The sequence below is a fragment of the Trachymyrmex septentrionalis genome, unplaced genomic scaffold (assembly GCF_001594115.1).
Source record: "Trachymyrmex septentrionalis isolate Tsep2-gDNA-1 unplaced genomic scaffold, Tsep1.0 scaffold17, whole genome shotgun sequence".
NCBI classification, from domain to species: Eukaryota; Metazoa; Arthropoda; class Insecta; order Hymenoptera; family Formicidae; genus Trachymyrmex; species Trachymyrmex septentrionalis.
In genome coordinates this window covers 1,472,749-1,485,796 of record NW_017304864.1, presented here as the reverse complement: position 1 = coordinate 1,485,796, position 13,048 = coordinate 1,472,749, and the positions used below count along the sequence as shown (strand labels likewise).

The 13,048-nt window shown below is 29.0% G+C and overlaps 2 protein-coding genes across 2 annotated transcripts in view; both read left to right on the top strand.

Moving 5' to 3' along the window:
* Positions 1-261: 261 nt before the first annotated feature.
* Positions 262-3,191, top strand: LOC108746392 (RNA polymerase I-specific transcription initiation factor RRN3). Its single transcript, XM_018483131.1, has 8 exons — positions 262-426; positions 641-838; positions 1,008-1,227; positions 1,312-1,414; positions 1,501-1,656; positions 1,915-2,415; positions 2,507-2,685; positions 2,763-3,191. Exons 2-8 carry the CDS (start codon positions 641-643, stop codon positions 3,086-3,088), a joined length of 1,683 nt encoding a protein of 560 aa, XP_018338633.1. The 5' UTR covers positions 262-426; the 3' UTR covers positions 3,089-3,191.
* A 1,206-nt stretch (positions 3,192-4,397) lies between these two features.
* Positions 4,398-13,048, top strand: part of LOC108746410 — a 20,116-nt gene continuing 11,465 nt past the window's right edge. The window contains exons 1-2 of the mRNA XM_018483165.1: positions 4,398-4,610; positions 10,892-11,279. Coding sequence (XP_018338667.1) covers positions 11,035-11,279 — 245 coding nt within the window. The 5' untranslated portion in view covers positions 4,398-4,610; positions 10,892-11,034. The remainder of the gene's footprint in view (positions 4,611-10,891; positions 11,280-13,048) is intronic.

The window sequence follows — 13,048 nt, the reverse complement described above, 5'->3', positions numbered from 1 at the left end:
AGAATATTCTTGATTTAAGATTATCTTTGTATCTTTCTTTTTCTTTCTTTTGCGACGCGACGCGACGCATGACGCGCTGAAAATCCTTTACAGTGTCTTCTCTGCTTACACTAAGCGTGTTCAGATTACCACTTGGGTCATCTTGGTGCTCCCAGGTATCATGTCATCCTTGTTTAATATACGATAAACAACAAGGATGAAATGATACTTGGATGACACTCGAGTGGGGATCTGAACTCAGTACATGATCAGCAATGGATGGCAACACTGCTGATCGGCTGAAAGTGTATGATCACGTATGGTGAAATAATTTGTAACACGTGGGATATAAGACTTGTCGAAAGAATAGAAATTATAAACGTACGCGTGTACAGCAATTGCCGGAAGGAGTTATTCTGTGTGAAGTGAAAATCATATATATTCGTAGTAAGTAGCTTGGTCTAATTTATTTTAACGTGCGCTTAACCTTATTCCTCTTGCCGCTCCACATGCTACCCCGCGTTTACACGTGCTTTTACTTATATCGACGAAAGCTTCTTGATTGCAAGTTGAATTTGGAGCAGCGCTTTATGAAATAGATCTATCATTAATTAGACCTTAATAGAATCCTTAGAATTCTGATAAATTGTCTGTTTAATAGATGTCTGTGGTATCCTCAAGAATCAGCAGTGTGTCATCTATGTTGAAAAACAGCGGAGTTAGAGCGCAGTTTATTACACAACCTGACAAAATATGCACACTCCCGAAAGATGTTAAAAATATATTACATAATTACAAGGGTAATAGAAAAAAAGAATACGAAAAGTTGGTACATTCGATTAAAAATGATATTATAAAGGTAAAACAGACAAAAGACGCAGAGAAAATTTGTCAGTCTTTTACAACGCTTTATATATATATATATATATATATATATATATATATATCATATAGTTTATACATTAATTGTGTATTATGATGTAAGATACTTTCTTTAAATATTCTTTTTGTTTCTTTTTTCTTTTCAGGATAACAATTTAATAGAATTTATAACTGAAATAATGCAGTATATATCCTTATTAGATATTGAACGCAAATTGTTTGTTGAAGCACTTCTTCAAATTAACTGGACAAATAGATCATCACAAGTGATTTTGACGTATAAAATCTTTTTGCAAAATTTAGCATGTGTGCAGACATTTCACACAAATATTATAATAAATTGTCTCGTCGAATTATTTAAACCAAGTAAATTTTATATTTATTACTAGTTTATAATGATATTTCATTGATAAATAATATAACATTTATTATAACTTATTTTTATAACAGAAAATAATGTTGGACATGAAATTGGACAATTTAAAGATGAAGATATGGAAAGATTAAATCACATACATGATATATTACGTGAAATTTTGAGAGTAGTACCAATGTAAGATATGGAAAAGTGATTATAAATTATTAATTTTTGTCATCATTAACATATACATATATGTATACATGTTATAATTTTTTTAGGTCAAGTAAGGATTTACTTGAAGCCCTCGATTCAAATTTTCCATTCTATCTTGTACATGGTACTTATATACATGAAATTTATCTCTATGCATTATTAGAAATTCTAAATTATGCACCTCAGCTAAGAAGAAATATTTTAATCCTTATTATTAGAAAGTAAGTTTTTTTTATTGACAAAACTATTACTCAGTAAATGAAATTTTCGACTTTACTATATAATTAATTAAATATAGAAACAGATTATAATTTACCTCATTCTTTTACTGACAACTTTTAACTAATCAATCTCTTATAAAATTTTAAAGCTTACATGAGATGAACGATTGATTTGAACTTGGAATCTACTGTCCTTATACAAAATTATTTTTTATTCTCTTTACTAGTAAGAGAATAAATAATATATCTGTATTTTAGATTAGTGACGTTGGATGCCAATGTACCTTGTGAAGAAGTAAACAATGATGAAGACATGATAGAACATGATTGTATCAATAATGGAACAGGTGATAATGACAACTTGACCAAAGTTAACAGTGACACAGACAAAAGTAGGACTCATCCAACTGCACATATACTAGACTCGTGCCTGGAATTATTTTTTAAATATATGCACGAGTTTTGTTTTATGAATGGCGTACTGCAGATGAAGAATCTGGAGATAATGTATAGCGATATTGTCTACGTATTTGAAAAAGAAATATTAAATATGTACGGCATTCGATATGTGCAATATATCGTGTTCTACATATGCAGTTTTGGACAATTGCGAATTTCTACAATTGAAGAAAGGTTTACAAATTGGTTGTGGCGTGAAGTGATTGTGAAATCTAATTCTATAGTACCACCGATTTATCGGCAAACAGCTGTTTGCTATATTTCTAGTCTGCTTGCAAATGCTTCATTCATCTCTCCACAGTAATTAACACATATCTTTGATAATTACATTACGTAAATAATACATCTAAAAAGAGCATATCTAATATTTGTTGTTATCATTTTCTTTCAGATTAGTGGAAACGATGATATCTAAATTTACGCAATGGTTAAACGAATATATCACTTTGCAAGAATATTCGGAATATATTGAGGATTATGCAAAACACGTTGTGTTTTATTCTGTTTGTCAAGCGTTCTTTCATTTATTTGTCGCGAGGTATAAGCATTTTGTATTTGACTTGAAATATGGTGAGTTATTTATACTTGTATAAAAGTAGATTTAACAGCAAGATAAATTTGTATAAACATAATTTTTTTCTTTTCAGAGAAATTTCTTCAGAATCTTTCCCTTTCAATATCCAAAATCGTTACTTGTAAATTAAATCCCTTGAAGATGTGCGATACCAAGATTGTTCACGCTTTTGCCCAAACTACAAGAACATATGGACTAGCCTACTGCGACTCTGTAATCGAATATAATGAGCGCAATCAATTACCCATTTTTGGAATGGAATCCCATTTGTCCGTCACAATTCCTAATTTTTTCCCATTCGAATCTTATACATTAGAACATAGTGGACGAAGAATAACTCCTTTATTTCATAATAATATGGCAAATATTGACTATCGATCAATTAACAAATATGAATAAGGAACAAAGTACATGATTTACATATGTATATAAAAATAAATTATGATGCCACACAAAAAATTTGCTATGAACACACGAAGGATTGCACAATTGTCAAATTTGCTTGCGCAGCATATTTGATAAATATTTTGCATTGTAAATAATTTTTATAGCGAGTATTAAAAAAATAAGTATTTGTCATCTACAAATAATTTTGCGATTCTCATTTGCATGGTATATAATTGGCGTTTATAGCTTTTTCTCTGTGTACATCTAAAATCAGTATATGCAGGTAGATTTTTTTATTTCGATTATTTGTAGGAATTAAAAGATACACAAGAATTACGTAATGCTATTTTTTTTAAGTTGCTACGTTTTATCGAAAAATTATACAATAACTTATTTAATAAAATGTTTTAAAATAATAAAATTTGATTGTGTGTACACTTTATTAATGCTATATCAATTTAAAAAAAAATACCGGATAAACGGAGAAAATTTATATGCTAGAATATTTATTGAAAAAATAAGTTCTGCACTTAATAAAGTTATCCAGATACATCCATTTTAGATGAGACAAATCGAGCTTAAAGGTCAGTCTAGATGAACAGTGCAATGCACTAGAAATTTTTTATGTATTAAGGTTCCACGACAATCGAAATTTCAGAAAAGTAATATAACCACTCAGATTAGCGTGTTAGACGAACGCTCTAAAGTTAAATAATTCTGTTTGATTGTATTTTATTTTTCTGAGATTCCATTTTCCGAAATTCCGACGTAATGAAGAAGCACTCTTAAACTAATCGATTGCTTTTTCCATACATTAATGCCTTCCGTACATTAATTCTAATATACGTATTAACTTTAATCTTGGTTTAACTGACTATCTTTTTCTGTTCTAAGAATTAGAAAAAAACAAAGAATCAATTAAATTAAAATTAAATTTAATCTATATAGGTAGCAATGTACTCCTTATCTTTTTCTCTTTATCTTAACTTTTAGAACTAGAAGATAAAAAATAAATTAAACTTAAATAAAAGTGAATCTAATAATCAATTAAATTAAACTAAACTAATTGTTTAAAGACTCCTTTTATTAATACAAAAATAATAAATATAATCGTGAAGGTTGTAGGAGTCAACATAAAAGTTAATCTATATTGGTAAAAATGGACATAAGTCGCGGAACTTATATTTGGATTGCGAATTTACATGCAGGTTTAAAGTTCGCGATCAAACGGCGTCCCGGAAGTTCGGCGTAGAATAGTTCTGCGCAATAACCGCGCCATCTTTCCCCCCGTGCAACATACTGTCCGTCCGTTCCTCGTTAATCGTAGTGTTAGTGATCGCAACCATCGCATCGCAGCGCGGGGTTCGCCCGTGCGAATGGATACGTAAAATGGCGAGGTGCAGTTGTTATTTACTCTCGCCGAACGCATCCAAGTGAGAGAAAATCGAAGGGAAAACGAGTCAAAGTGCTGAGTACGGTCACTGACTCGAATTTGTTACGGCGTGTTTATACAACACAACTCGTGCGAATGCTCGTGAGTATCATCGTTGTATGTTCATTATTGAGACATATCGGTTGTCCCGTGTAAGTAGAGAAGAAAAGATCAGTATCGTCGTCGCCGTCGCGCTCATCGTAATACGGTTCTCGATCGTGTGTTTTTCAACCAGCGAATTGTCAGTTGCGCCACGCCGTGCCTCTCTATGAGATAACGTGTCAATACCGGCCTTTGAAGCCCCTCCCCGTCCCTATGATTAATCCTTTAATCCATGCGACGAGGTTATGAGATTCCATTTAAGAACAGTTCCGCGATCGATTTTCCCATTTTAAATCGTCGAAAACGTGCCAATTTCTCGTTTATCATTATCGGCCACTTCGCCTGAATGTTCGAAGCTTCCTGTTTATCTTCCATGACGGACATCGCGTCGAGAAGACGAGGAAGCACGATCGCGACTCCCTTTGTGTTCTGGCTTTTAGGTTATGGTCGTCGCGAGCTTTAAATTGTAATCTTTGTCGCGACGTTCCGTTGCTCCCGATCATATTGCTCGATCACATCGCGTCTCTAAAAAATCTTGCACTGGCTCCTGCACTGAGACCGCTGTAGCTCTTAGGTCCGACAACCGCATCGCGTAGCTTTCTTCAACAAGTGTCTTGTGGAAGTTAAATCAGCTTGTCCTAATTACATGTGGCGTCAGATCACTGTAAATATATTGTCAAATATAACACGTTAATGATAACGTTAAGGCATCATCTTCTCACGTTTCCTCACATCTTTTACACAAAGAAATATTTAAATATAAACAATCTATTCTTGTATTCCTTACAGCTGTTCAGTTACTTTAGATCATATCTGTTCATTATGTCGAAAATCAATTTGGTCCATTACTCCATTTAATATTTTATCTCATATTATTCACAATCAGGGTAAACTAATTTTTTTAATCAAATATTGAAATAAATTCATTAAGCTTTGACACTTTTCTTAATTTAAAAATTGTATAATTGATATGAATTCAGTGATCAGAGTCTGTATTCTGTACACACCTATCAACAGTTTTCGGTGTCGTTATGTGTCTCTAGACTTGTTCATGTTGCAAGCTCCTATCATAACTCCTGTTCACTCTAACGAACGTATTAAAGTATTGAAGCATGCGACGTGAATAATTCATCTCTTGTTTCACAGCTTTTTTATCATATATAGCCTATTTTATAATTGTTTAAACATAATTGTAATTTTAATTGTAACAATTGATCAATTACAGTTGAATGAGGAGAGTATTCATTTTCAATTATGATTGATCGATTCTTTCAACTAAAACTGCAATTGTAGAATGGGCTCAAAATATCTGTACAACACATAACGACATCAACAGTTGATAGGCATGTGTAGAATACAGATCAGTTAATTCATTAAAGATCATTTATAATAGAGGCTGTAAGTCGTAAGCCGTGAGACATTGACTAATCGCAATCGAATGTGAAGAAAGTAATTAAGGCCATGATACAAAAAGATTTAAGCAGTAAGCTCAGAAACATAGAAAAATATAAAGGAATAAGATGTAAGCTGTACGCGAATTGGCCAATTATAAGCTGTTTATAATGGAAGTAATATTCTATAGTAAGCCATAAGCTATAGTAAGCAATAAGTAATGAGTTTTCTACAATAAACCATTACCTAAGCTTTTTGAGCCTTAGATCGCAAGAAATTTACCAATAATGACCGATTACAGTCGAATGTCTGTGTTTCTGTGATTGGTCGGATTTCTTCCAGCTTACAACTTACTACATCGTACTTTTTCCATTGTATGTTAAATGCATAGTACTTGATCTCGCAATAGAGGCCGAAATCCACTTGGCTAAAGAAAGTGTTAAATGTGTGCGTCCTCTAAAACGTACACAGTAAACGAATTTGCTAATTACAATAGAAAACCGTAAAGTCATAATGTAAACAGGAACGAATCCAACATGTTGAATCTCTTCTGCTTACATTTTATTGTTTAAATTTTTCTATATATCATATCCTTTAATCAACTATCACATCGATTTTTTATATCTTATGGTATACTATCTTTATTATAAATGGTCCTTTAATGATTGGTACATGCGGATATTATTTTTTTTATTTTGATACTAATATAAAAAAAGTGAAATATATAAAGAATTTTACTTTAGTTCATGGTTTATTTATCATGAGTTACGTATAGTCCAAAAAATTTGTTGGAACGTACCTCGTGATGTAATTTATGTTGTTGCTTACTATATAATTTATTATAAATATATAATTTATTATAACTATATAATTTATTATAAATTATTGTATCTTTTAAGGATGTAGACGCAATGAAGAGCACAGACAATAAGGACAGGAAATTAATAAATTTTAACCTATTAGAAACCATATTCTGACGTAACCGGTAGGTTGAAATCTATTATTCCCTGTTTCTATTGTCTGTGCTTTTCATTAAGTGTATCTAATAGTACAATTACTCACTAAAGAGCTAAATAGTAGTCGAATGTGATTAATTCTTATCTTTAAATCTACTAATCACATGAAGGATATGTTTCATTATTCACTGCGAGTATTGAAAATTCATAGTTCACGTTACATATAAATTTTCAGTACTCATAGTGAATAACGGAACGCACTGAAATTGCTACTCATACCTTGTCCACAACCTTTAAGAGACCGTAAGCTGTAAGAAATTTATCAATCACAGTCGATTATTTTTCTCATATTTAACTATGATTAGTCAATTTTTTAGGGCTGCCGCATATAAAATTCCGTAACATTGACCGTAAGACGTAAACTTAAGCCGATAAGCCAATCAGAATATTGTTTTAGATCTACGTACTCTAACGGAAATAGAAATAGAGTAAACTTATCCATAAGGCGAGTTTCAACCGGTTGAAATTCATCTTATGAGATTATGGATAAGTTTACTGTCATTTCCATTTCCGTTAGATTACGTAGATCTAAAGTAATATCTTGATTGGCTTATCAGCTTAAGTTTACGTCTTACGGTCATTACTGCGGAATTTTGTGTGCGGCAGCCCTCAAGGTTTACTGCTTACGGCCTCTTAAAGCAAGATTGTGAGCAAACATGTTGGATTTGCTACTGCTTACGTTATGGTCTTACAGACTCTATTGTAATTGGTCAATTCGCTTACTGCTTAAGTCTTACGTCTTAAATTTTTTTTATGTGCCATGGCAGTGGCTGACCTTGTCTACAACCTTGCTTAAATCCGGATGTACAATAAATTTGTAAGCCATAAGAAATGGACGAATCACAATCGATTATTCTTTTCACATTTATAATTGGTCAATTTCTTACAGCTTAAGGCCTAAAATATCTATTGTAGATCCGAACTAAATCTTGCGTTTTAAGTTTTTGTATATGCCAAGGCCTTTAATGAGTGATTGCACTACTGGATTTATCTATTGGATGCTTTCCATTTAATGTAACACAGGTCATCACAAATTATTTCATCTTTCTTGGCATTCAATGAATAATAAAGACAGAATGACATTTGTGACAACTTTTGTTATCAAATGGAAAGTGTAGTTTCTAGATCTGTAGTGTCTAAGCCTTAACAAGTGAGCTAGTAATACACATATTTACTATTTTCAAATTTGTTAACATGTTCTTAATAATTAATTGTGTTAGCAATGAGGCTTTTTGTACATAAAATTATATAAAATATATATATAATTCAATAATTCTTGAATAATACATTTATATTTTCTCTTATTAAAATTTCTTTCATAAAACTCTTTGATTAAACAGTTCTGTTTATAATAATGTTTCCTTATGTTAATATTTCAAATTATTTTCTATCATGCTAGTTTGTAAATTTACGTTTGGTAAACAAATTAACACATCTTATGACCCAACTAAAATATATACATGATCGTTGTCATATTATTACTTTTTTTTATTATGATATAAGATATCTTTGAAGCACATAAAGTGTACAAAAATTTATAATTTTTTTGAATCAAAAAAAGATGCGATAGATACATATATTTTGACGATAACGATTAGCAGAATTTGTATCTAGAATGTTGAAAAAAATTAATTTCTATAGGAGACTACTTTAAAAGTTTCCATTAATGTGAAAATATTTTTCCATATTTATTTTTTTATACTGAAGTTTCTCTTCAATAAATGTTAAAGATTATGTATTTTATTTACAAGGGGAATACTAGGTGACGGGGTCAGAGATTTTGATGCGCTTTATACAGGCTGTTCTTGAGCGAAAAAAAAACGATACGTGTCCGGCCGTTTCAGCCATTGGCTCATAATTTCGAAGAAATCGATTTTTTAAATAATTATTGTAATAATTTGAAAAACTTACTGTGTAAATGAAAATATTAGTATCTTTATAAATTTTATTATTAGTTTTAATTACTTTTTGATTGTAATGAAATTTTATGGAATTAACAAATATTAATATTATAGATAATTAAACATACATTTATGGAATATTTATTATTATCAATGTTATCGTAGTAAATTAATTAATCAATTAATATTAATCAAAAGAAGATTACAAACATATATGTGACTTATTTGTCTCTAACCATAATTTTCAATTTCTAATTTCATCAGAAACTGTAACAGTTTTCATTACAGTTTTATTTATGCGTTTATGTGAATAACAACAACGACGGCGATAACAATAATAATAATAAATATTCCATAAATAAGTGTTTAATTATTATCTATAATACTAATATGTAATTTCATGAATTTTCATTACAATCAAAAAGTAATTAAAACAAATAACATTAAATTAAAATGAAATTTATAAAGATACTGATATTTATATTTACACAGTGCGTTTTTCAAATTATTACAATAATTATTTTAAAAAATTGATTTCTTTGAAACTATGGACTAATGGATGAAACGGCCAGACACATATCGTTTTTTTTTTCATTCAAGAACAACCTGTAAAAAGCGCATTAAAATCCCCGACCTCGTCACCTGATGTTCCCCTTGTTAGTATAGAAAAAAGTCGATATTGACATAGGTTTCCTAAAGCGACACCCTCTTATTTCTCAGAAACGATTGCACTTTATTAATAAAATCATGATCTGTTCGGCTAATTAAAGAAATACAAACTTATAGTTCGTATATTTGTAGCTTATTTCTATACTAAATCAACTAAAAACGAATTCTATCATTGCGAAAATAAAATTCTTACGATTTTCTTTTGTAAATTGTGTAGTTTAAATAACAGTGACTATATTATTGATAATATTACGTTATTCTAAATGCTTGTAGTTTCCTAAATCAGTTTTATTTTTTTTTTTTTTTCTTAGTTTTTTCATAATACGATTTTAAATATAAAATTGGGATGCAGCAAAAACCACCACATAAACCGCCATCTATAAATCAGATCATGAGCTAACTTAATTTTTAATAATGTTGCTTTATAGTGTCAAATAGTTCTATTGGAGCTGAAGACAATAGACAATGCATATATAGAATAACTCTTAAAAAACTATCGCGTTACATATTTGCATCTTGCAGAACAGCATAAAATAAATATGCATATAATTCAATAAAAATATTTTATAACGAAGAGAGTGAAAAGATTCTAGAATATATCTTATATACATTTACTTGCAAGTACTCTATGCAGATAATTCCTATAAAAGAAAAAGAATAGAAATACATAGCATTACTGCCTACTGTGTCAGTTTTGGAGCCTATTTTATCAAACACTCTCTCTCTCTCTCTCATTTTTACAAAAAAATTAATTATTGCAAAATTGCAAACAGTATTATAAAAACTGCTTATATCTATTATCTGATGGAAGACACTTTTTAGTTTGTACTTATATTTTTAAAATTTTATTTTTATCTTTTGTTTAAGAAATATTGTCTAAAAACAAAGTGGTATGTCGATATCGATGACTTTCTTCTATACATATATATGTATGTGTGTGTGTTTTGTGTGTATGTATATATAAACATTTTAGAATTTCTGATATAATTTTACATACGTTTACTATAAAAAAATTCGTATACTTTACAAATACTTAAATACAATTTGATTCCAGTTAAACAATATAATTTTACAAACGTGATTTTGTTATATGTGCTTTGATAATACAGCATTTAAAGTCTACTTTACACAACACTACATTATTTTTATGTGTTATCAAGTCTTTACGCTGTTCAGTTTATTTCTATACAGTGTATTTCTATATTATTTCAACATTATTTTCTCAACAATTGTATTGTTCGATATATTTGCTTACCTTTTGAAATGATAAAAGTCGAATATAATTAGTTATTATTTTCCATAGGTTGTACCGCATAAATACTAGCAGATTCCTCTACAGACATGATATTGATGGATTGATCTAAATCAATGTATTAGCACAATCCAATTTTGGTCTTTATTAATTGAAAAAGGATCATATTTGCTAACACCTAAGTTTTGAATAATATGGATACACATTATTATAATGTTGTGCATAATGCCAGTGGTACTTTCACATTAGAAGAAGTACCAAGAATCTGTACTGCAGACGGCCAACATATTCAGTTTGTTGTTGAGGATGTTAGTGATAGCAGTAATGGTTCACAACGGCTTGTGACTTATACTACTGCACCACAAAACAGGCAGGCAATATTAACCCCGCAAACTATTAATTTAGGGAATCAAATATCTACGACGCGATTGGAACAAGGGTAACTTATACAGCATGCATTTTCAATTGCTCGAATTGTACCGGGATAGAGTAGAAAAGCTCTAAGCTTTTGATATTTTAGAAAAAATATATAGATTCAAAGATTTAATAATAAATTTGTTATAATTTTAAATATCTCTTAAAAAAACAAACAGTCTAGAGTGTCGATGCTGGTTGTAAGAGATAAACTTTAATGGTTCTAAAATAATATAAATATCTTAATCTGTAAAACGTGTCTTGATATTTTAAATGTTATATATAATGGGCCATACATTTTGAGATTAAGATGTTTGGGTTTTTAAAGTGTATAATAACTTTTCGAAAATTCATAGAAAACGCACTTAATTTGATAACACTTTTTACATATGCGAATGTTTCCATACGTATCAGGATTGTATAATATGGAAGTAATTTTCCTTATATATCAGGATTGCATAACATTATTGTAACAGATGCTTCTTAAAGTAGTCTTCTATTATTCTATTGAACATAACATACTATACATATATGTAAATATATATGTATATGTGAATATATAATTGTGTTCTAAATATGATAAAGATAGTAAAAAATATCTATATTTTGGATTTTTTATAAATTTAAATATAAAATATAAAAAAATATATATATATTTTAAACGTAGTAGTATATAAGTAATAGCAGTGTATATTTAATTTTATTTAATTCTGTTTTATATAATACAATTTCATAACAAAACTGCAAAAATGTTATAAAGAAATTAATCCTTAGTACATATAATTGGATCATTCGTGTTCTGCGTATTTCTTCTTTTTTAGTATTAAGAGTACCAAGTTATTAGTTATATATAATTTTTTAAATATAACGCTACAAATTAAGAGTACCAAGTTATTAAGTTATATATAATTTTTTAAATATAACGCTACAAATAGTTTTTAAAGGTGTTAAAGTATATATAAGAAATACTTAATTTTTAAAAAGTGTAAACAAGAATTGTTAAATAATTTTCATATATATATATACTTGTAAAAGTGATGAAAATTAATCCAGAATACGAACAACCCATCATGTGTAATAAACGATTGGAAAATCTTCGTATGTATTAAGAGTTAAGAATACAATAAACTTTTTAATTTTTTTATTGTAGTTATTATATTTATCTCATCTTTTATGATATTACATTCACATTTATGTTTTTGTTTAACTTTCGATTTTTATGAGGATAAGAATTTGAATAATTCTTTCTTCTATTTGTTCAGAAAATTGAGTGTTTTATACTTTATGTAAGTTTTTTCTTTGTACGCGTGTGCCTCAAAGAAAATATTACTAAAAAGTTTTGTACTATAAATCTGTTTATACTAATTTATTGATTATGGTGTGTTGTGTATGTATGTGCGTTTTTGTGTATATATATAGAATTTTTAAGACAAAATGCAGATATTACAAATTAATAAAATACAAATTGAAATTAAATATACGTGTATTTATGAAATAGAAAATAAATCAGAAATAATTATTAGAATGTGAACGATAATTAAAGAATAATATTATATATTTGATAACAATCCATCCTTAACATGTGTGGCCTATGAGCGATCTTTTGTGTTAGTGGTTATTCTAATTCTATTTAAGTTTCTTAATTTATCGAATATTTTGTATGTGAGTTTAAATTTTAATCTAGCACACAAATATTTTTTCTTATTAGAAACGTTAAGTATTTAAGAAAAAATATTATTAGATGTATTCGATACAGTTTATTCTTAAAAAGAAAAAGAAAGATTAATATTAAAA